We start from the raw sequence: 25,931 nt of genomic DNA, 5'->3' as shown, positions 1-25,931 counted from the left end.
TTTTTTTTCTCCCCCTTCCAAAGCCTCAAATTCTTCACACCTCCGGCTGATCTGCTGGGGTCTAAACTCCTCTTCGCATGTGGTGGAGGGGATCTGAAGGATTATGGGATTTTCTGATTGCTCTGAAAAAGACACCATGGGATACAGAAATCCAAAAATGGCTGAGTTACCCACATCAAGATTAGAGCGTATTATTTCCCCCCCTTAGGGAAAGAAGACAGGGAAGCCTTTACTCTGACAACCCCCCTCTCGCTTGTGAGACAAGTGTGTTTGAAAAACATTTACAATTTAAGGAGATTGTAGGAAACTACAAAGCCTATTTTGTGCTGAAAACAGTCCTGCGAAGTCGCTGTACATTTCCAATTTCATGGAACGTTATTGCTCGTTGTCTAAAATGTACTTCTCCTTTTCCTGAACCAGTTTAATTTTCACAGGAAATTGTAACCATTAACACCATTTCAACTGCACATAAACCTCTTAACACTATATAATATTTGGGCTGAAATTACTTCTGAACTTACTGCACTTCATTCAGTACAACCAATGCTTAATCGGTTTGCAAGAAAAAGGAAAATATGTGGGTGAACTTGATTTTCCTGACAAGTTTTGGAGAAGAAAGATATTAATTTGTTGGGCAAATTAAATAAAATCTGTCACAGGGAATAAAAATCAAATCTCGAGAGGCAGGAAATTCTCATTTGCTAACCCACATTCACAAGTTTTCACAGCTCTTTTCTTTCTCCTGCGGTAATATCAGATGTCACGGCCATTTGTGACAGGCAGACAGCGTGAGTAATTGTGGACTACGTGGCTCAGACAGAACCAGCACTCACCACCATCCTCAGACATTGGCCTTTAGGTAAATGAGGCCAGCAGTACATCACACAGCACAGCAGTCCTTCACATTTGCTATCACTGAGGGGAATTAGGGACAGTATGAAAATTACTTGGATGGGGAAGGGTGTTAAGTCTTATGTTTCTCAGAGTTATTAATATTTCTTTTTTTAATCCTGAAAAGCCGTCTTTCCAATAAATGGTTCAACTTATTATCATCATTAATAACTAGAAGAGCTAAAAGAGGCAGAGCACTTCTTCTCCTTCCTGTTCATGGCCAGGCAGGTTCAACTCCTGGATGATGTTACTCTTTTAATCAAAATTGTCAGTTTTATAACAATTGCATCATTTCTAATTTTGCATTTTTGATAATAGGCTTTAGTGTTTTGAGCATTAAACATGCAGAGTGATACCAGACATGATGTTAGTGTTTCTTGGCAAGATGGCGGCGTGAAGCAGTGCAGCAGCTTCACTAGCTCTGAGTGCTTAGATCACCAGGACCTGAGTACGGTATTTCGTTGTCTTTCATGTGTCTACATGGCTGGAATGACAATAAAAATGCTTGATCCTTGAAGATGACACGCTTCCTAGCTTAAAGGCTGTGGAATAAACTCTAACTAAGGCAAATACATGTTGTTATATGCACACACACATACTGAAACACTTTATTAATTGTCCTTAAACTAAATACGAAATACATTTCTCATAAGTTCATGCGGGTTTAGCCAGGGATCAGTTCTTGGGTCGGAGATCAAAGTGGGATTAAAGTTGATGCTGGCTTGTCTCAGTGTCTGACCGGCTCTTAGGGGTGAGTTATGACGGCTAATGGTGGGGGAGGTTTATCCATCAGCTCACACCAGGACGTGAATTGGTCTTTCCATCTTGCTGGCTTTTGGAGATCTTGAAGGATCAAAAGTGGTTTGGGTCAACGGTCATGCGGCACAAAAAGGAGTCTTCTTATCTCCGTCGTTGCTGTTTGCAGGATGTTGTAAATCTCACTGATGATTTTTGGCAAGCGTTCCTCTGAGGGGTTGAAGATAGACACTGGTCCTGTTGTTTGAGGGTTGTACTGTCTGGATTTGAAACATGCAGGGACTTTTTTCCCTACAGCGAACATCGTAGTCCACGGAGACTCCTGCCCGATCTCATCCGTCAACCCGTCCATCACATTTTCAAACAAGAAAGGGCTCAGAGCCGATAGCTGACGTAATCCCACCTCCACCTCAAACTTCCTCTGAATCCACAAAGACACAGTGCAGCTTCCTTCTGACCTTCTTCATACTTCTCCATCAAACTTCACAAAGCAAACACATGTTTGGTGCTCTTTCCTGGCATGAAACCATACTGCTGCTCACTAATCGTCACCTCTCCTCCTAACCTAGCTTCCACTATTCTTTCCCATAACCTCATGTCATGCCTGATCAATTTTATACCTCTGCACATCACTTACTCTTGAAAATCAGTAGCAGTGTGCTTCGTCTCCTCTCCTCAGGCATTCTCTCACTTTCCAAGATTGTGTTAAACAGTCTAGTTAATCTCCCCTAAACATGTCCGAGCCTCCACAGGTGTGTCATCTGGACAAATCACCTTTTCTACTCTTCAGCCTCTTTATAGCTTCCTCCTTAATAAGCCATCACACTTCCTGACTCACTATCCCCACACACCATCCAACCTTCTCTCTCTCTCTAATTTTCTTCATTCATTAGCCCCTTAAAGTACTCCTTCCACTTTCTCAATGCACTCTCCTCACTAGTCAGCACATTTCCAACTCTGTCCTGCATCACATTAACCTGCTGTACATCCTTCCCAGCTCAGTCTGACTGTCTAATCAATTGGTACAAGTCATTTTCTCCTTCCTTAGTGTGCAATCTCATGCATAACTCCACATAATAAGCCTTTTCTTTAGCTTTCACAACTTCTCTCTTCACCTTATGCCACATTTCCTTGTACTCTGCTTTCTTAATCTCTCTGGCTATACCACTTATTCTTCACTAACCTCTTCTTCTTCCTCCCCTTGTCCTCCCTCCACTGTCCAGATGACACATCAAGTACTTTTGTAACTGTCTCCCTCACCACTTTTGCAGTAGTTACCCGCAATTCTTCACTAACCCCCCCCCCCCCCCCCCCCCCCCTCCTAGCGTCTGTCTTCACTCCTCGCTGACATCCACACAGCAGTCTTCCTTCTTCAACTTCCACCATTTGATCCTCAGTTCTGCCTTCATTCTCTTCCTCTTCTTGATCTGCAAAGGCATCCTTCAGGCCACCATCTGATGCTGACTTCTCCAAACTCTTTCAAATCGCACCTCCTGCACATAGACATAGTCCACCTGTGTGCACCTTCCTTCTATCTTATAAACTTCCTCTTCTTGAAATTAATATTTTTTCTTTCTTTTAGATAAATCTTGCAAGACAACAATGATATAAAATATCAATCTTTGGTCATGTTGATATATATGACTGCTTAGGATTTTGTTTTCTTGCTTATTTACATTTAGATTATTGCTTATACATTTTATTTTGTTCTTTTCTTTAACGTGTTTGAAACATCCTTCAGGCCACCATCTGATGCCGACTTGTAGTCTCCAATCTCTTTCAGATCGCACCTCCTGCATAAGACATAGTCCACCTATACCTTCCTCCCTCCTCTTGAAATACTATTATATTATGTATTATATATAATTGTTTCAGTTATTTTAGTTATATTTTTAATCAATCTTGCAAGAAAACCTTCAAATAAATGTCTTGCTTATATACTTTTAGAGTGTTGCTTATATATTTTATTTTGTTCTTTCCTTTAACAATATTTGAAATAAAATTAAACTGAACTAAACTGAAACAAAACAGGATTCCCTAAAGCAAAATGAAAAATACATAACGCTCCCCTTATCTGCCCCCCGCCTCCCTCCACTATTTTAACTTTCCTACAGTCCCTTAAGTGACAATTACATCACTGCCTTCGCCTCAGTGAGATAAAGCCTATAGTTTGTGCTTTACGCTGCAGCTTGTGTATAGTAATCTACTTACTGCAAATGGCATTTCTATGTCCTGATGTTTTGATGACCTCGGTGGCATTTTGACGTCTCTATGCACCTGTGAATATTATCTTCACTGAAGGTGTAGATGAGTCAATTCATAACAGCAAACAGAGCAAGCGCCTACTCTCTCTAATGACCTTGTTACTATGGAAACCAGGTTAGACTTTAAAGCATTTCATGAAGAGAAAAAAAAAGCCTCAGGCCTCACTTTGCTCTTTGCGCTTTGACTTGACTTCACCTTAATTAAATTTGCGCACCCTCAGAAACCTCGGATAATATCTAGCGAGGTCCTGTTTTCATGAGTATCAGAGTACGAGTGACCAAAAACTCGCCGCTCGACTTTGAATCAAAGATCGTGCTGAATCGTGCAAAGTGGTGGCTCGATGTGCTCCATCTTGAGGGAAAGGGTAAGCATGCCACAATGTTTTAGAGTAACAGAGCCGTCTGTGCATTCACGTAAGTCGCCCAGCTCAAAGGTCAACACCATTTCGTTTTTTTGAAATTAAATATCCATCCTCCACTTACTTCCTTGCCCTCTGAACCTGCCCTAACAGCCGCCTGAAGGAGCTTTACAGTGAGATTGATTTAGCCTCTCTGAAGTACTGATTGGGAGAGGTGTTTTCAGCATGAAGGGACCCGAAAAAGACTCATTTTGATTGACAGCAGGATAGTGATAGTCCACTGCGCCATTGTGTGGGTGTGATCATCAATAGTGTGCTAAACCCTGAGGTCAGTCTAGTCTCACGCTGTCAGGCCAGGTTGTGTCTGGAGGGAATAATATGTTCACACAGCACTGCTCCATTACCCATCCATCTTGAGAGGAAGAACAATGGGCTTTGCCATCAGACTCTATTTCTCTAACATTCACGCCCTGGCTCTCTGTCTGTCTGTGTCTCGCTGTCGCTGTATCATTAGCTCTCTGCATACAGAATGTCTCATCTTCTCCACACTTAGAGGGTAACAGAGAGATTGAAAAATTAGCAGCATCTCAGCATCAATACTTCTATTCTTGCAGTCATTATGGTAAAAGTTACTTACATCATCTGACAGGATTGTGCAGACGCTGCAGCGCTTGTGGTCTTCTCATTAACCTTTTCACACTGAACTAGACTGGTGACAGGTGCATTATTCAGATACAGCCGCTGTTATTATCACAGAAACCAACAGAAGTAGTTCCCCAGTAGAAAAAAAAACTAAACAATGGTTTTCTATTTCTTTTTACGCCTTTATCAGTTACAGTATCTGTCATGTAAAGTGCAAAACTTCAAAAAGAAATGACAGCAGCAGTGCAGCAGTGTAATTTCACAGCTGTGATGTGAACAAAAGGTCATTACACAAACACTCCAGCTCCTTGTGTCTGCCAGTCTGCTAACACATGGTCATTACTGTTGTTCAGCAGCTTTTAGTCCTTTTTTTTTGGAGCTGTGGTTCAGAAGTAGAGTGGGTCGTCTGCTAATTGGAAGATCAACGGTTCAGTCTTTCCAGTCGTCGGGCAAGATACTGAACCCCAGATTGCTCCTGAACGCTGTGTCATCAGTGTTCGAGTGTGTGTGAATGAACATTAGAAACTCCTCCTGATGAGCAGGTTGGCACCTTGCATCAGTGTACGAATGTGTGTGTGAATGGATGAATGTTGGCATGTAGTGTAAAGTGCTTTGAGTGGTCGGAAGACCAGAAAAGGGATATATAAATGCAGTCCATTTACCATTTGCAGTCCATTTAGTGGTATAAGTGGATAATTCACTCTGAAGGGTAGTGTAGCAGTGGAAGTTAAAGTAAAACAAGCTGAAGCTACATACTCAAAACCGAATTTCCGACCTGTCATCGCATTTTGCAGGGAAAGATTGTCATCGCAGGCATTCGCTGGAGAATTTCAGTCCGCTGCGCAGGGTCTGCTTCAATTTGCCGTGACGGCGGATGAAGATTCTGAGAGCGACAGTCGAGTCAAGACGATGCCTTGTAGAGAGCTGTGTGAAATTTCAGATGACATGGAGAGGCTGAGGCCGCGGACAGCTGAGAAATCCTCAGCTGTAAATCCTCCAGACTTGAAATCCTGTCCAACGCTTGGCTAAGCTATAAATTTGCCTTAGTGGACACTCAATTTAATTTGATTTGTGAACATGAAAGCTCATAATTTTTGCAAAATAGGGTGGAAAATGATGTCTTTTCATAGCCGTTTGGTCAACTAAGGATAATTTAGGGTTGGAAGCAGCAGTCTGTTGTATGTAATACCTGTTATTAATATATGTTGTATCGTAATTATTCAAGTAAGTGAGTTATTCTGAAATTAAAGGCCATCTCACATCAAAGACTAAGTCTCAATGAGATATTTTAGTCTGGTCTAGAGTGTTAGGTCAGTTTGACACAGTGGAAACACAGACAATTCACTTATATCGAAATATTAACAAAAAAGTTGATGTGCTAGACTGAGGTGGAAAGTCGGTGTATTGATAAAAGCAAAATATGACAAAGTATAACAGAGACAGATTTAGTGACTGCTCCACCGAAAATATGAAAAATTGCGGCAGATGAAAACATCAGATCTGTGTGGCCCAAAAAGGAGAAATTAAAGCTCCTCAAATTAAGACACACATGATCAATAAAGGATTAAAATCAGGTTTAGTCTGTACAGTGTTTGTCTGTATGTTGTGAAGCGAGCAATGACAAGAAAAAAATGTCAGAATAACGAATTGGTGAGGACATCTTAATGTGGTAAGAGTCCACGGCACCTCAGCTCTTATAATGTACAAGTGTGTGTTGTGTTGATTGGTGTTACTGGAAGTTTATCATATTGTTACGCTCTGAATTTTATCCAGTAAATGTTCTGGTAGCTGATTGATTTTTCAAGAGGTGAACACACTTCTGCTGGAGTCAAAGGAGCTGGACGAAGCTGCTTCTTGAGTCATGTTTCCATGTGTCCAATCTTTTATTTTTTTCATTTTTTTGCCTGTTACAACAGTGTTTTGTGCCATTTTGTGGTTAACCAACAGAATTAAATGACACACAAAAAAGGTTAAAAATGCAGCGTTAAATTTGCGCATCACCTGCATGCAAAATTATACTTTTGTGTATAAACTGCATGCAAAGTAAAAATGTAAAGTCATGCTATCTGTATGCAGATTGTGAGATCAGGTTGGACAAAGTGCTTCACAAGGCAGTAAATTAAAAATTGAACATCACAATTACAATCCATTAGATTTTATGACAAAACAGATTCAACATTCAAATACGTCAGTGCCATGTCAACAGAGTTGATAGGAATTTGTCTTTGTTAGATCACAGACTTAGACAAGCACATAAAGCGCTCACATAATACATTAAAAGGAAAATTTAATACAAACATCTAAAAACAAAGAGGAGAGTACTCTGAAAATATCATAAAAATATGTACAACACTAAAAAAAACAATAAAAAACAGAAACAGAAACGTAATATTGAAGAGAAAAAAATCAAAAAACTAAGTTAAAAAGTTATGAAAAGCCTGTTTTAAGAAAATATGTGAACACTTGAAGCCTTCAGTACACTTACACTGAAAACTGACTTTTCATAGAAGAAGTAGAAAAACATCTGAAAAGACATTTTTGAAATGAGAAATGTGTGAATATATATGGATTTTGGATTTTTCAATGAAGGAAAAGAGGAGATTAAAGTGTAGAATGAGTTTAACCACGTAATTGAACTTTTTTGTGTGAACACCATATCAGACCACATTATTATTCAAAGCAGTGTATTTATAGTTTGTCTTCAAACATGCCTGGAGGGTATCTGTGGTGTTATAGTTAGTAATGACACAGCTTTGTGCAACAGATTCATTTGTTTTGCTTATTACAATAGAAGTGAAACGAAGACTCATTATTAGTTCGATCCAAGCCAAAGTCAGCCCCACAAGATATCTGATTTTCTATTTAAATAATGAATCACATGTTCCTGTCAAAACATAACCTGCATAAACACAAAACCTCCCTGCAGGTTTCAGTGCTCATTAACGCTTACATTCAGTTTTCGGTGCTTCAGTGAGAAAAGGTTACAGCCAGGTTGATGTGAGAAAAAAAAAACCTAATTCAATGTGCCTTGAAGCTTCTTCCTGCTATCTCTGGAGTGTTTTGTGGAAACTGGAGTCAGGGATCCTCTGAGAGGCCACCACTTCGCTCCTCAGCGTGAGTTATTGTAGATAAACCCTAGTAATCAGAGTCTGTGGAAAAAACCACTCCAGCAAAATTTAGAGAATTGAATTGAATCCCAGCTGGAAACTTTATAAAAAACATTCCAAGTATCAGGTGCTGAAGCATAATTACTTTAAATCAAGAAAAGGACTGACTGTTGCAAAAGTCCCAAAGGCAAAGTCACAGAGACAGTATGTTTTCTCTGTTTGCTTCCCCCCCTCCCATCCTCGGTCTGTGTGAGTCCACGCAGAGTGCTTGTCAGCATTCTGGGTGCGTCTCCAGGTCTTTGTATGCTGCTTGTTCCCCAGGAAGCACATTCAAATTCTGGAAAAATTAATGACTGTGCCCGGCTGCTTTTATCAGTTTGATAGTAAAAAGAGGAAGGCGTGTGACACCTTCTTTCTTTTCCCATGTGCCTTTGTTTTCACTTTATTCAGACAGATTATATTGTTTTCTTTTTAATCATCTGTCAGGTTATAATTAATTTTACCTCTGAAGCAAGTCTTATGTCATAGGAAATGATCTGTGAATGTATGTGTGCATGACAGCGTACCGAACCCACATTTGAATTCTGTTTACATTAATATGCTTCCTTATCCCTTGGCTGTAGTGAAGACTAATGGAGGTTACTTTAATATTTATGAAGCACATCTCTCTCCCAGTGTGCTTGGCTCGCCATCCTCAGACTTATATAAAAACCACTGATATAGCACCAGACTGTTCTCCTCAGATTCTCATCCTGTCTTTATCTCTCTCTGTCCTCCCTCACCCTTGTAATCACCATCTGTTGTCCATATTGTGTGATCTTCTGTTTCTGGTCCCTGCGGCTCGCCACCAGACGCTACTTTTGGCCTCCTGCTCGGTGTGTTTGTGGTCTGTGGCCTGGCTCTGCTGGGCCTTCTTACGTTCATCTCCTGGAAGCTGTGCTGGGTGCCTTGGCGGAACAAGGCCCATTTCGCCAATTCATCCCTCAACTCAGCCTGTGGCACCGAGCACTGCCCACTACAGCCGCCTCTCCTGCTGCCCAGTCCCCAGCAGCCGCCGGTTACCATGGCGACAGAGAAGGTGAAGGACCCCTTGGGCTCGATGGGCTTCCTAGAGGCAGCAGTGAAGATAAGCCATACTTCCCCCGACATCCCCACCGATGTGCAGCTCTCCATGAGGGAGCACTTCCTGCGCCGCACGCAGCGCATGCAGAGGCAAACCACTGAGCCGGCTTCCTCCACCCGGTTAGTCAGATACGAGCATGTGTGTATGCAAAGCTGCTAATACATGAGACTGTGTGATGAGGTCATTCATATGTAAATATGCTTAGGGATACATACAAGCATGCATGCATGCACACATGCAGAATATAAAACAGATCTTGTGGTCCAATAATCTGACATGAAGTAATCAGAAAGAGCCTCAGACTAATTTCCAGCGAGTAAGCAGACAAAACCTTTTAATATATTACTAATGATAGAAGGAATTTTCTATCTCTGCAATCTGCTATCTACAAAGTTAATTATAATAATACTCTAGATCATGTTACTCTGCCTCACAGTCATCTGAGTGTAAGTCATTATGGTAAAGCTAATTGTATGCGATGGCTTCTTCATGAGAAATAATGAAACATAGTAGAGAAGAAACCATTCGCTGAAGCAGCACTGCATGTTTTCAGCATGTTAATATGTGAATATCAGTAGTTCATCCTGCTTATTATGCAGGTTTCCTTTAAAAGCAAACCTATTTGTCCTTGTACTTAAGCAGTAAAAATTCCCATCTAAGTCCCCGACACAGCAAGTCATCGGCACAGCTTCTGACCATTCAGCAGTGCTGGTGCTTAATGTTGGGCCAACAGGACGTGTTGAATCGAGATCAGAGGCAGGCGGTGGCACACTATTATTTGGTTATTTCATGAATTTTGTCAAGTTTTATGCTTATATTTCACTCAAACTTTTTATTTTTCCACACACAAAAAAAGACCAGATGGTTTTAGTGCAAAGCAAAATGTGGTCATTGTTATTCTAAGTATACAACAGATGTTCAAACAAATTCATGGTGGTATGAGAATAGTAATCTCTCCAGAATAATTGCTTTATACATTTCTTCTTAGTATGAATGCAGGCCTCTAACTATTTATTTCTATTCACAAAGGAAATAACTTTGGTAGCCGTTGGCTGCTTTGCTTGTCTTTGTCTTATCAATTGCACCTTTAACAGAAGACATGAGGCGACACAGTCAGTTGTCTGTTGTCAGTTTTAGTTCTTTGAGGGCAGCTTGGTGTGTCGGGGCTCCTCAAGTCAAAACTTCACCACAGTTTTTCACCACAGCTATTCCTTGTCACTCTTTCTTTTCCTCCTGTCTTTCCTGTCCCCGCAGGCACAATTCATTCAAAAGACACCTGCCCCGGCAGGTAGGCAGTCTGGACCTGGGAAATGACTATATGATGGACAAAGATGAAAAGCCCACCAGCATTGGCCGCATCCAGCCAGAGCTATATCAACAGAAGGGCCTGGAGTCAGAGGACTCGTCCAAGAACGGCAGCAGCAAAAACTGTGGCAGGATTAACTTCTCCCTCCAGTACGACTACGAAAACGAGGCCCTGCTAGTCAACATCCTCAAAGCAGTAGACCTTCCTGCCAAGGACTTATGCGGCACGTCCGACCCTTACGTGAAGGTCTACCTGCTGCCCGACCGAAAGAAGTTCCAGACACGCGTCCACCGGAAGACGCTCAACCCCACATTCAGCGAGAGCTTCCAGTTTCCTGTGCCTTACGACGAGCTGGCGATCAGGAAGCTTCACATGAGCGTCTTTGACTTTGACCGGTTTTCGAGACACGATATGATCGGTGAAGTGGTGCTGGACAACTTGTTTGAGACATCGGACCTCTCCAGGGAGACAAACATATGGAGGGACATCGATTATGCCACCACTGTAAGAATCTATTGGCTTCTTCTTCTTCTAGATTCAGTGTCAAATGATTGTAGAGAAGTAACAGTATATCCCATAAAACCAATGTCTCACATTGAATCAAGTTTACATTACAATCCATATATATTTATTACATCATCAACCAATGAGGTCACTGAGGTCATGTCCTCTCTAATTTTTCTGGGAATTTGGGGAGGAGGGTTAGTTTTGGGAAGAAGAATACCCCTGCTGGGTATTTTATAGGCTGTTTCCAGTACTTTCAGACTCAATGATTTATATTTTTGTGGCGGTGTTACGACCAGCACAAGCAGGACAGTTTGGTATTTTACTGACCTTCACATTTGCTTTGTCCAGTGCAGCGTGCATGACACACAGATGCAAACAGTTGTTGATATTTTGGTAGAAATCTTTGTCTTAGATTGAGAATAAACCACTCAGAACCACATCTGTCTAGCACAAAGTCAACAAGAGCAAACTAAATACTTTTTAACATATGCACAGCGATTCTTTATTTGGTTCCCCATTAGCTTTTACTAAGTGGTCGTTAGACTTTATATAATCCACAAAACAACAGTGACAGTGAAACAAACAGCAATTTAAACTCACATTGATCAATACAACAAGAAAATTGTGAAATAGCTCTGAATAGGTAGATAGTACAAATTTACGATGAAAATGTTCAAGATAGAAACAAAAAAGAAAAGAAACACATTTAAAACATCCCAAAACTTAACAACTAAAAGTAACATCAATGTAGGATTCAACTGATTCTTTTTGTGACTTTTAGAAAGAAAACCTACATTTGATGTGTCTTATGCCTGTAGGGAGCATATTCCAGGCGGGGAACGCTTTATAGAGAACAGTTCTTATCATGCAATAACAGAAAAATGCTTAAAATGCACATAAACACTCTTTAAACCGTAGATAGGTTTAAATCAGCATTAAAAAAATGTTTAATGTGGTTAGAAATCTGAATTTATCTAAAGTTAGAATGAATCATTTTTACTGTATCTGTTGTCCACACCTGATTTGTATTCCGTGAAAAGCTTCTCCTTCAGCTCATGAAACCTCTGCAGCATCTGTAAGCAGCAGGACAGATACGCTGATAAATCTGCAGCCTCGGATGTGAGAAGAGCTGCACCATTACACGCTGCTATCCGCTGTGTTTACCTTGATTAAATCACCTGAAATCTGACACCAGACTACAAAGTAACAAAAACACACATCAGACTTATCTGCTATAGTCTGTTTATGCAGGAAACATTGGATTAGAGGGGTTTACAGAGTCCAGTGCACCATCATCTCTTTCCCTTTATTTTTCAGCAAAAGTGCCATCTCATGTTTTATTCCTTAAAATGTTCATATACAGATCATCTCCAGGTCTAGATTCATATTCTAGCATGCTCCTGGAATATCTTCGCATGATTTGCAGTTCAAAAAACTCTTCAGCAACATTTTTTACTGTTTATCTCTATAATCAATGCACTAATTAGCTGTTACAAAACCTCAATGAGAGCAGTGATATGACTGGCTGAGAGTGCATTTAATAATCACCACATAATCACCTCAGATCAGTGTTCACATTCAGCCTGCACTTTTGGTCTTGAATGGCTGCACGTACAAAGCGGGAGGTCTGCCGGTCCAAGTTGTGCATGTGCAATTAAAATAAAACCCTCAGACTTCTCTTTATTATTTTTTAATGGCCCCTCAAGCCGTTATATGGATGCAGTTACACATGAAAAACAAAACGAAAAGAAATAAAGTAAGTGGACAGCGATAATTGCTGCCCGGTAATTGGAAAATACAGTAAAGGAGAAAACGAGAAACCGATATCCAAATGAGACAAACACATGCTACTAAAAATAGAGTCAGCAGCCATTATAATTTTACAAGCTAAATGCAGTATGAGTTGTAACCCATTGTTTCTCTCCTCACTGAAAACAGGACAAGCAAATATAAAATTGATTTCCTTTTATACATAAAGTACCCGATGCATAGTTTGTGAGGCTGGAAGAGATTCCAAAATTGTATTTGTACATGCAGGCGTAACATCACAGACATTTTCCCATTGTCATCCTAACAGTTCCTCGCCTGTCATGTTCTCATGAAAGACAAAAGAAGACAGACTAGTTCACTGCACTGTAGGACAATCTAAAATAAAACAATATAAAATAATCTTAAAACAATAAGCGTAAGAATATAAGCTTCCATTTCACTACCGACCATTAGAAGATCACCTTCAAATGCACTTTCAGTGTAAGTGATGGGAAACAAAAGCAACAAGCCTCCTTATGAGCACAACAATATGTAAAAGTCTATCTGAAGATAATGTGAAGCTTCAGTATTCAAATACAGTGTACATATTTTACAGTTTCTGTCTTTTTATTAAAAAAAACCCTCTTTGTGTGTTGATGGACAGTGTTTCCATGTTCAGCTGCAGTGGAAGTAAAGTAACAAAAAAGAGAGAATTTGGCACCAAAAAGACTTTAAACTTTGAAAGATTTTGACTTGATTTGAACAATTTGGACAGCTGAAGCTTCATATTAACTTTATATAAACTCTTGAATACACTTTTACACATTTACACATTACATTTGCACAAAATGAAGACTGCAGATTTTGTCACCCATCACTTACATTGAAAGTCCATCATGAATATGGAGATGTGTTTATTGCCAGTATAAACAGGAGGAATGATCACAGCATGAAAAACATGTGTCCGTATTTGTTTGGGCACCTGACTGTCATTTTAAGACAGGCTTGAAAAAGTCTCAAACAAATGTTTTATCATTCTGTGAGCAAAGACAGACCATCTGTTCATGTCTTGTACAACATACCCAGACAACTATTGAATTTTGCTCACATCTTAGAGAAAACAGAAGAAAATAGGTGAATGCAACAAAGGGACACATTGTGGAAGGAGAGATTTCCATTTCTTTTTTGATTATAAAGCAGATGTAGGTGCTAAATAAGTACTGTGAAGGTATCAACACTCTCAGTCTATGGAGAAATACACTCAGCTTGTGTTCAGAAACTGTGCCTTTCAGCATTTCCCCAAACACTGCCTTTGGAGGGTTGGCCCCTACTGAAAGAAACAAAAAGTGCTTATTTATGTTATTTACTTAATTTATGTGCACTCATTTCATTTCACTCAGTGTGAGAGTCTCTGCTGAGTTTTGCTGTCATTTATGGTCGGGCTAGTTTCTCTCCTCCCCTCTGTGCTCTCTCTCTCTCTGTGTGTGTGCCTCAATCTGTTACCTGTGGTTGAACTGAGCGTGTGTCACTTAAAAAATAAATAGTCAGCCAATCAGAAGAGAGGGGAATAGAGAGGGAGCAATCAAGTCCCGACAATCCCAAAGGGGAAACATTTCATCACTCTTCATTGACTTTGCATTGAGTGAAAATACCTCCTTGTCACTTCTGTCTGCTAGCTAACAACAGAAACATGCCTAAAAGCTGCTGTGTGGTGGGATGCTCTACCAACAGGGAGAAGAAGTTTTTATAAGCTACTGAAATGAAAAACTGAATCTTTAAGAGACAAAAGTGGATGACGTTACAGGGCTGTGTGCCGTGCTGTGGAGCAAAGGGATGGCCTGCAGCTCAGGAACCTCAATTAAAATGACACATATACCTGAAAACGCTGCGAGTCACAGAGAGCGCACATGAAAGTAAAAGCAGATGACGTTTAATTAAAAAGGTACAAGGTGTTTGTTATGGACGTTTAAATTACAGAATAACTAACTTGTTTTCAGCTGAAATGTATGTAAAAAACAACCTGAATAGGAAATGATTGCATGTTTGTGCATATATTTCCATAATGTTGTCAGACATTATGGAAATACATAAAGAAAGAACCATGCAGAGAAATAAAACATTATTCTTGACCTTTAGCTTGATCCGTGCTGTTTGTTATTGTGTCTGACCGAGTCTCGCTCAAGGAGTTGCAAGAGTTGTTTTTTGAAATCACCTAAATCTTCAGCCATGACTCTTAAATAACACCGAGCTAAACTTTCTGCACTCCAGCACAACACAAACTCCTCCCGGCTGAATATTTAACTGATTTACAACAACAAGCTCAACTCTCAGACGAAGATCTCAGACTTTCTCATTGAGCGAGACTCGGTCAGACACAATAACAAACAGTCCGGATCAAACTGAAGGTCAAGAATTTTTTTAAATTTCTCTTCATGTTTCTTTCCATAATGTTGTCAGACACTTATAATAACAACGTGAGCCTGTCAGTGGCAAAAACTGAGCGCTTTAAGTGGACATCCATCGATGGGGCGCTACTGCTTCATCAGATTACTTTGCAGCCTGTTTGCTCGGCTGCTGGCTGCACCAATTTTCTCTCAAAACTGGACCAATATCAAAAACTGTTATCCTCATTAGTCACTTAAACGCAAAAAGATGTGAAAACAGGGTCCAGGTTGAACAATATGAATAATTAGATATGTATTTTGGTATTATACAAACACTTACACTTACAAATTGAGATGTTTTAACAGCTCCAAACAAAAAATGGGCTAAAGTCTTACTCATGTAGATATTTCTCTGCTTGCCTTGTTACTTCTTGATATAGTGACCAGCAGCTTTTGCCAGTGTTTCTTGCCTCTAGCTCCATGTTAGGCACCTCAGAGCCCTCATCACTTTATCACCTCCACACAGCCCTTATATCTGACAATTTCGCCCCCTCCAGTTGTTCAACCTGAGCTTCTCCAAGCATTGTTCAATAACCTCAACGTTATTGCTTAGGAGGCATAAATGTGGGCAGCCCTCATCTTGGCACTTCAACTTTATTGAACCGCCAAATGATTTTATGACAAAATCCCTTGCTCACATTAAATTCAAAGATTGGGCAAAGTAAAGAATGCACAGCTGGTGGGTCTTTAAGTAGAAACAGAAACACACATGTATTGGTGTGTTTGTATGAGATAAAGACAACGCTTACAAACAGCGTGAAGCCTAATGAGGAGAAGGAGGAACAGGAAGAGGAGGAGGTGGAGGAGGAGGAGGAGACGCCAGCGCTGAGATATGGGAGGAAGGGTGAAGGATAATAGCCAGCAGCTTCCCACAGTTCATACATCAAGGAGAAATGTTCATCAATAACATCAACTTACAAGCATTACTAGGATAAAGAGCCCGGAGGATCGTGAGACGGGTATTCTTATTGACTTCAGACTATTTCTCACACATGTTTGATGTAAACAAACTATTTCGGGGAAGGTTTTTAAATACTAATCAGTGGCAAGAATGCAGACGAGTGTTTGTCAAGTGTGGAAAATGAGTAAAACCCAAGAGGTAATAATTCTTTGTAATAAGGCATCCACAAAGCAATAAACAAGCAGTAATTGGAGCAAATGACTAAAAAACAAACAATAGCAGTGCTGGCAGCTAGCTCTGTGAGGCTGCACTCACACACAGTGGTGAGGCTGGGAGCTAAATCCTAACTTTAACAAGCTAATGTACTCATAATCAGAGCTGCAGCGATTAGTCGATTAATTTTTTCGTAATAAATTAATTCATTTGAGAATTCCAGCTTCTTAAAGGACCAGTTTGTAGAATTTAGAGGCATTTAGCAGAAGTGACGAGGCAGAAATGGAATATAATTAGTGTGTAATCACCTGAAAATAAGAATTGTTGTGTTTTCGTTACCTTGGATGCCTTACATTACCCTTTATATCTAGATAGGGAGCAAGTCCTCTGCCATGGAGGCCGCCATGTTCCTACAGTAGCCCAGAACAGACAAACCAAACACTGGCTCTGGAGAGGGTATTTCATGCTTGGAAAAGGAGAGGGAGAGGGAGGGGTATTCAGTTCAATCTGCAACCTCAAAGCTAGACAAGCAGAGTTTCTGGCACAGTTTCACCTACTTCCAAAGTGCACAGATAAGGGTAAATCCTCTAAAAAGGTCAAAACTCCTGCAACACTTGAAGTATACAGAACAATTTTATTGCTAGACCAACATGTTTCAGCTTGTGCCCTTAAATGACCCTGAGGAAGTCAACAAGCCGAAACAGGTTGGTCTAACAATGATGTGGTTCTATATACTATAAGTGTTGCTGGAGTTTTCACCTCAAAGCTAGATACCACTAAATCCTCGTCCTCTGTGACAGTAAACTGAATATCTTTGGGGTTGTGGTCTGTTGGTCAGGGCAAAACAAGACTTTTTAAAAAAAAAATCACATTTTATAAAATAATGATACTTAGTCGCAATCCTAATTATAATGTTTTGACTTTATGATGGTGTTAGATGAAGCATTAAAAAGATCATGAAAGTTATTACACTTCATCCTGAGGGGAACGTGAATGTCTGCAACAAATATTATGGCAGGTCATCCAGTAGTTTTTGAGTTTTTTTCACTCAGAGCCACAAATGTCAAACTCATGGTGGAGTTAGAGGAAAAGCCAACCCCAAAATAATTAAAATGTCTGTATAAAATGTCCCAGTGAATAGTGAGATATTTACTGGATAAGTGGAAAGTCAGGTGATTCATCCTCTGGGGAACATGAACGTCTGTAGAAAACTTCATAGTAATCATTCATAGTAATTATTAAGAAATTTCAGTCTGGATCAAAGTGGTGGACCACTGGAGCCAAACTGCTCACATGGCTAATTAATACAGCAGGGATGATGCATCATAACAGCCAGTGTTTCTACAAACACAATCAAAGTGTCACTTCATACTTTTACAACACTTGACATTTCTGCTGTGCTCTCACATTCCTCTGACTCTACATGACTCTCACATTATGGCTGAACCTTCACACCCTTCAAACAAAATCCTTCGCTTTCCGCAGCAGAGAAAGCCAAATCGGAGCTGCATGGGAGAAGAGACGTCAAAAACAGCAGCACTTAGACAGACGTGTTGGGATTTGCCAATCAGTGGGGTTCTCAAGCTCATTCGGAGTGATTAGGAGACTGTACGACCTTAATACTGTTTATAGGATGGAGCTGAGCGCTCACATTGGACAGATAACAGGACTTGCAGTCAGCTTGAGACTATTAGCTCAGTAGGGGCTCGTACATGACTGTCTCTGCACAAGTGAACGCTAATATTTTAGTGTCTGGACAGATTGGGCTTAGAAAGTTTTTGCCTCATAAGTAATTTAAGATTCTTACATAAGGAATCTTGAAGGCTGTAAAACAAAAAATTTTCTGAACCTCATCCACTCCTTGATTAAGCCGGTAATTGGTTTCCTGCATCTTGTGAAAATACTGCGCTGTACATTTGATATTCTCTTTGTTTTGCTTTAATTTGCTGTCTTGAGTGATAATGATCATCAGGATCAACATAATCTGGATTCACAGTTAAATGTAATGAAAGCTTTAATGAGAGCGGTGAGATTCACTGTTTGGGGAATTCGCTGAGCCAATTTTTGAGAATTAAACCAAATTGTTCCAAAGAGAGACTCGAGAAGTGAAGCTTAGTTGTTCTGTTTCTTTTTCTCACTCAAATAGTAAACATGCAGTTCAGTATGTATCAACCCAACATCACGTCAAAGCGTGTTAGTGTCACGTTTTGCCTCGTCTAGGTGTGAAAAGTACATGTGTGTATACTCAATGCCAACAAGTCCATCTAACACCCTAATTTTGACCCGGAGAACTGACGCAGTTCAGATGACGTTCTGTGTAAGGTGACACATTTCCACATTAGGTGGAGAAGGGTTGGGTGGATGATAGTTAGAGGGTAAAAATATACTTAGCTGCAAGAGACCAGTGTTCGCTTCCTGCCTCTGATTGCGAAAAGACCTATGGTTGTCTGTTTGGCTTTTACTGTTGCCATGACGACACAGGTTAACCTAACTTTAAAGTAGTTGTATCTTTATTCCACAACTCATTCTGAGTGACTATTTTAATCCAAACTCTGATCTTTTCCTAAACAAAACCAGAGTAAACCTAACCCAGAGTTTAACCGCAGCGCTGTCACATCATAAAGCATCGTTATCATTTAACATTGATTTGTAACAGTTTTGGAAAACACACACATTAATGATGTTGTCCTGCTGGTTACTGACGGTAGAGGTGCCTGATTAGAAAATGCTGCTAGTGTACACACCTGTACTTTACTGGGTAGCATTTATATTCTCATAGTGGTGAGATCTTCATCCTGTTGTCATCATCTCACCTTTAAGAAAAGATCAGAGCACACTGATACGCTCAATGAGAAAGAAATGTCTCTTTTAAAATATTTCTCAATGAAACACTAAAAAATCAATGTCAGTACTCCTGTTATGGCGCTTTTCCACTACACAGTTCCAGCACGACTCGCCTCGCCTCGGTACGGTTCCAGGACAGACCTTTTCCATTACAAAATAGTACCTACTCAACATGGGCGGGGTCGTCATAACACGGCTCCGCGCAACTGCCGTGACTTCGTTTTATACGCGACACAAAACACACAAACAATGGAGGACATGAATGCAGTGGTGTACTTGCTGCTGTATGTGGCTTTTTGTCACACACAAAGCAAGAAAATTGAGCCGTATGGTTGTAACGCTGTTGTTGGTATTTAAAAATGCCGGGTTTGATTCTTGTGTGGGACGGCTCATGACTCTTCCAGTGACAACTCTTCTGACCAATCAGTGGCCGGCAGTCTGGTGACGTCACAATTAGTATCGGCTTGGCTCGCTTGGAACCTCACCAGAGCAGGTACTAAAAAAGTACCAAGTACCAGGTACTATCCCTAGTGGAAACGCAAAAAAAACAGAGGCGAGTCGAGCCGAAGCGATTCGAGGCGTGCTGGAACTGTGTAGTGGAAAGGCGCCTTTAGATACTTTACGTTTTGTTATCACATAATCCCCCAAAAAATGACATTGGGTATGTTTTTGAAAGTATGTAGAAATATGGGATAGAGATCACTTGAATGTACTCATCTCAGCATAAATCATAATGTTTCTTCTCACAAATGGAGCAACAATCCTTAAAGACATAATTTGACTATTTCAGCTTTGACTGCTGCTCTTTTAGTCACGTCATCCTGTTGCACCTTCCTCTTCTGTATCGGTTAAACATCTCCCAGCTGGAAAATAAGCACCACCAGCTGCTTTCTTGATGATCCAATTCCAAGTATTGGCAGTGGTTGGCAATGTACAATCATTTGAATTTTTTTTCACAGATTTTCTGGAAATGTGGTTAAACTTGTGCTACATTTGGATGGAAACTTGGCTTTAGAAGTGTTGGTTGGTAGATTTAGTTTGGACAGACCCAAGCTAATGGTTTCTAGTCTTTACACTAAGATAAGTTAATCAACTCCTTGCTTTGGCTCCATAGTTCATATACAGACATGAGAGTGGCATCAATCTTCTCATCTAACTCTCAGCAAGAAAGCAAAGAAGCATATTTACCAAAAAGTCCAACTAGTCCTTTCAAAAGTGGGATCTATAATTTGTATTCTTGTTCTTTGCTTCACAGCAAATATTATCTGTCTTTCAAGAGTCAGTCACTAGATAATAATGCAGTTCTCTTTCAAGCCAAAAATGCAAATTTAAAGTTGAATCATTCTGCATGATTTATTCCTTAAATACACTTTACTCTTTGATCTGAGCTCTAATACAAGTCCACTGTAGTCTTCTATTCTCAATTGTAAGAATTTGACTTTATTGCACGATCCAACAACAGGGAAATTAATATAGTGTTTTTTGCAATTTCATGATAGAGGGGAAAAGAGGGGGAGATGTTTCACAGATAAACCAACATGAGTATTATTCATTAGTTTTTGCTTCACTGACTATAAACAACATATTAAATTGATCTTTGGATCAGACCTTGATGAAACGCCTCTTACTTACTGTACATCACCCTGGATCAGCGGTTTTGTGCTGAATTTTAATGTGAAACTGAAGAGATTTCTTTCTTTTTGTGTGTGTGCGTGTGTGTGTGTGTGTGTGTGTGTGTGTGTGTGTGTGTGTGCTCACAGGAAAGCGTCGACCTTGGGGAGATCATGTTTTCACTTTGCTACCTGCCGACCGCAGGCAGACTCACACTTACTGTCATTAAATGCAGGAACCTCAAGGCCATGGACATCACTGGATACTCAGGTGTGTTTATATGTATGTGTGTGTGTGTGTGTGTGTGTGTGTGTGTGATATGCAGCAGTGTGTGTGTCCGTGATTCACTCACAGCTGCACTGACTCAAAATAAACGATTCCTCTTTGACTATCCAATTGTAAGCATGTCAGATAAAAAAGAGCAGCGGAGAGCCCTCTGCACTGCTGGGTTCTGTTTATTTCAGCAGTTATTAATATTCAACACTTGCAATATTAAGACATTGTCAGCAAATAGTTTCAGGCTGTCTGTTTATTTCAATAGACTGTTGTTCCACTTTTTTATTCAACGTTTCCCCACAATACTGAGATCACTTGTAAAATGTGACGTTTATAGTGCATTGAATGCTAGAGTTCAGCTGTAATTTGGAGTTAATGTGACATTTTTTCCCTCCCAATGTTTAATGACATTTCACAAATTTTTATGTGAGTCACAATTTCAAACCCTCCGAGTTTTCGGGGGTTTAGCTGTCTGCCATTATTTCAATCTGTGCATCGTAAACCACAGCCATCAAATTGTGCCTTCGAGCATATTCTGCTGCAAAAAAGGAGAGCACTCGTGTTTGTTGTTTTGTAGATTTAGGGCAGCTTAAATCTGACTTAAACGCGGCATAATGGATCAAACGGGACAATTCGCCGCCAACGGATGAAGATCGAAATCAGCATTCATCGGGAAGCTTTCTCAGTCATGCTACTTAAAGCTTCCCGTGGCCTCCCATCCTCTCAGTTTATACAAGGCATCGACTCATCTACTCACACTTCCTACGATGCACGTTGCCAATGCCAAGTCCTCCAGGGTTGCTGCCACGCTTAAGTACAAACTAAAAACAAAATACACACTGGGTGTTGCAAAGGCTCTGATTTCATAGACTTCATATCTCTGTAGATGATTTAACGGTCAAGGCAAACATTGCAAAAGCTTCTTCATGCTAATTATCACTCCTGCCAATAGGAAGGAGAGCATAAAATCATCATGGTGTTTAACTATAAAGTCACGTTTTTCTGACCATGTCCTTCCTTTTTTATTCCTCTAACCGATTAGATCCGTATGTCAAAGTGTCGCTCATATGTGACGGGAGACGTTTGAAAAAGAAGAAGACGAGCATAAAAAAGAACACGCTGAATCCGACCTACAACGAGGCCATCATCTTCGACATCCCGCCAGACAGCATGGACCACGTCAGCCTGCACATCTCCGTCATGGACTACGACTTGTACGTATAAAACGTCTAATTCAGCATCACATCGAAGAACAGTTAATTAAATGTGAGATGAAAAAAGATTTGGATTATTCCTTAAATATGTATAGCAGAAGTTTTATGTCCTCTCCCATTAAGGATATGGCCGGCAACAGATTTCATGTTTATGTTGCACTGCTTTGAACTTCAGTACAAAGTCAAGAATTTGTGATATGCAGCATAATAAGGCCTCTGCTTTACACAGAACTACTCTCCAGGGACTGAAGATGTGATATTCTCTTATTAGTCTTTGGAGCTGTTTCTAAATAAAAGAACATGCCCAAACTTTTCATGGTTAACTTTTCAGCTGTGTGGCTCACTGACATTGTTTTGGACAATAACGGAGCTTCACAGTACAGAGGAATATAAGATATAAGATATATCAGGCTTTGGATACTTCTTAGTAGGATGGGTTCATTGTTGGTTTGTCTCTGCACATCTCCAGCATCATCTTCTAGTCATCTCACAAACCTTTTATATTTATCTTGTGACCTTTTTCGAGAGGCCCAACCCTTTAATTTGGGAAGTGGACCAAACTGACTCCGCCTCGAGCAGCTACAACAGTGAATTACACATCGATGCATCAGCGTTAATGTAATTTATATTAATAATTCAACTGCATGATGAGTGCTTTCAATTTTTATACTTTTAATACATTTAGCTCACAGTACTTTAATTATTAAACAGTATATTGAATATCAGGCTTTTACTTGAAGTTGAGTATCTTTACATTTTGATGTTGCCAGTTTTACTTAAAGTCCCCCTCCACTGAATAAAATCTTTCCTTTTTTTGATCCTTGACTTGGATGTTTTCACTTTTATCTGCTGAAGGAAAAAGTTCCTCTGTGCTCACCTACGAACATGACATGACATCACAAGTAGAGTGTAGTCAATGGCGGCCCTGTACTAGTGTGAAGCCTTCAGTGCACAAACACGGAAAATAGACTTAACAGTCTGAAGGAGACACCTTGTATCCAGCAGTTAAACTTTGCAAATGAAAAGAATATTTGCATATTTGCATATTTATAGATTTTAGTTTTGTTTTATGAAGGAAAATCAGTCGATGGTGTGTCGTTAAAGGATTTTAACAAGGAAATCGAACCAAGCGAAGGATTTTTACGTGTCTTAATGCATGTCTAGAGGGGATCTTTAAAAGAAAAGCTCATAATCCGTCTTCTCCTTCTTCACCACTGGAAAACGACTAGAGCACTACCACTTCACGTGTATGTGAAGCTTTAACAAGAAAGGGAAAGAGTGGATACAGTGCAGACAGCTGACAGAATGAGAACACACGTGTTAAAGGTCAGAGTGTGGATTTTTTTTTTCTTCATGTAGTATAAAAAGAACAGATACTCCCAGAATTAGAAACCTAGGCCTCTTGTGTGTTTGCTTTTTACAGTCCGCTCCTTATGATCAGGTTGAGCTAATAATCTCGGGATCATTTGCACTTCAGACATTGTTAACAGAGCAAAGATCTGCTTTGATGTCCCTCCTGAGATGAGTCAATTCTAATGTCACAGAGACGAGCAGCTGCAGCGTCTCCGTATCAATTGACAGGACATTCAGATTCAAATTGTGTGTCTCCTTTGTTGACACGATGCCACTCTTGCAATTACAAACAAACAATTTGATGTATGAGATGTCATGTCAGGTTAAGTCAGATGTATTTACACGGTGTATGTATGTGTGTGTGTGTGTGTGCGCGTGCGTCCACAGGGTAGGTCATAATGAGATCATTGGTGTGATGCGGCTTGGATGCAACGCCGAGGGACTTGGCAGGGACCACTGGAACGAGATGCTGGCTTATCCACGTAAACCCATTGCACACTGGCACCCCCTGCTGGAGTCTAAGAAGTCTGAGAAAGAAGTAAGTTTGGCACCGGAGACATTTTTTAAAGGATTATATTCTGGACATGTTTGTCATTTCGGGTGAGGAATCAAGAGCTTAGCTGGTAATTCTGGGCTGGCTGTAAGAATATATTCCTCCAGGGTGCTACTCTTCCCGTGAAATAATACTACTTGAAATTTTGTTGGAAATCGTTTCCACCCTTTAACCCCACCGGTGACAGCCATGAAGAATACTAAAGACTAAAGAATAATAACAAACTCACAAATTCAACTCATGATAAATGATGTTGAAATGGCTATAACTACGTGTTTTGGAGTGATAATAGATTTTATTAAGCCACCATATACTGTTCTCTTATAGTTATATATACTTTAATGTGTGGAAATATAGGAAGTACATATAAAACACACACAAATCCAATTTCCATGTATCAGAAGAAGAACTGTAACAATTAAAAACTACTTACAAGGAACCAATAAACTCAATGTTTAATTCAAGAAACTACAATTTAGAGGTTTGATCATCTTTCAAATGATTCAAATCATGTTAAATCGAGCAAAATAATCAATTATGACTTGAAGGTGTCAAAAAGTTGTTTGAAATGAGAGAAAGTTGACATGATTTGAGAAGAATTTGCATGTTTAAAAGACACATTTTGAAGAGAAATGTGAATAAAATCAATGTATTTCAGTTAAAGAGAACAAAATGAGTTTATTAAGGGTAAAAATAATGTACTTGGCATTAGTTTGACATAGATATAGTTAATAAAAATAGGATGTGTATTGGTTGTGTAAAGGTCAGGATAATAAAATGTAGCTTCAGCTTTCACCTTTTTCAGACTGCAGGAATCTTTATGTTGAGATATTGTGTGTTTTTTTAAAACTTTATTTCTTTCAAATCGTCTCTTTTATTGACCTAAATAAATGTCAGTAACCTAAAAACAGCCTGTGCCCTATGAATGACTGCTTTGTGTCTCTTGTATCCTGCAGTGGAAGGCGAGGACAGCCAGCTTTGACAGCCAAGGCTCGTGCCCCTCACCCAGACCCCCTGCGAGTCCCTGAGCAGAACCACCTGTGACCCAGCAGCCCAGAAGGGGGTTTCCTCCCTCCTGCTGATCCACTTCCTGTCTGTCTGACTAAGGAGAAACCCATCCCTAATCCCCCCCCCCCACTGTCTTTCCCTCTCTCTCTCTCCCTCTCTCTCTCTCACTTTCTCTCTCTCTCTCTCTCTCTCCTTCCCTTCCTCAACTCTAGTCCCAAGAACTGATCCCAGACCACCGTCAGTCAGTTAATTGTGTGAAGCGCAGTCTTTTCGGGTTAAGTTTTAGGGAGATTTAAGCTGAAATGTGGGCGTTACGGCGACCCAGAGCTGCCCTCATTGTCCTCAGAAGAGATCGGCTGGACATCCAGTCTGCACATGTTTATTAATGAGCTGTAGAGGCTGGGACGAGCAGATCTTGACGTCCTCACTGGAGACTTTCCAGGCACTGAAGATTCAGCGTTGCGCTGCAGAGACCCACTGATGGAAAAAACACTACGCGAAAGCAGCAGAAGTTTCACAGAGGGAAGCTGAGGACACGGCTGGGGGGCAGAAAAAGAGACGATCCTTAAATGAGATCTCAAGCTAATTTTAAAACTATCCATCTCTCATATATAATTGTGCTGTATTAGCATAAAAATGATACTGAAGTGTAGCATTTTTGGATCTATTAGATGTAAAGAAAAAAACGCTCCATCAGGCATTATTGTTTGTGAATAACAAAAACTGAAATTTTAAACCTCCAGCTGAGTTTACTGCACTTCCAGTTTCATCATCAACAACAACAGCAGCTTATTCAGAGGCTGAAACTAA

The 25,931-nt window shown here is 40.1% G+C and overlaps 1 protein-coding gene across 1 annotated transcript in view; it reads left to right on the top strand.

Moving 5' to 3' along the window:
- syt6a (synaptotagmin VIa) overlaps positions 1-25,141 on the top strand; it is a 76,251-nt gene extending 51,110 nt beyond the window's left edge. The window contains exons 2-7 of the mRNA XM_062427973.1: positions 8,871-9,261; positions 10,397-10,952; positions 20,867-20,987; positions 22,036-22,207; positions 23,948-24,098; positions 25,070-25,141. Coding sequence (XP_062283957.1) covers positions 8,871-9,261; positions 10,397-10,952; positions 20,867-20,987; positions 22,036-22,207; positions 23,948-24,098; positions 25,070-25,141 — 1,463 coding nt within the window. The remainder of the gene's footprint in view (positions 1-8,870; positions 9,262-10,396; positions 10,953-20,866; positions 20,988-22,035; positions 22,208-23,947; positions 24,099-25,069) is intronic.
- The last annotated feature ends 790 nt before the right edge of the window (positions 25,142-25,931 follow it).

This window comes from Scomber scombrus, chromosome 10 (assembly GCF_963691925.1).
Source record: "Scomber scombrus chromosome 10, fScoSco1.1, whole genome shotgun sequence".
NCBI classification, from domain to species: Eukaryota; Metazoa; Chordata; class Actinopteri; order Scombriformes; family Scombridae; genus Scomber; species Scomber scombrus.
This window is presented reverse-complemented; position numbering and strand designations above follow the sequence as displayed.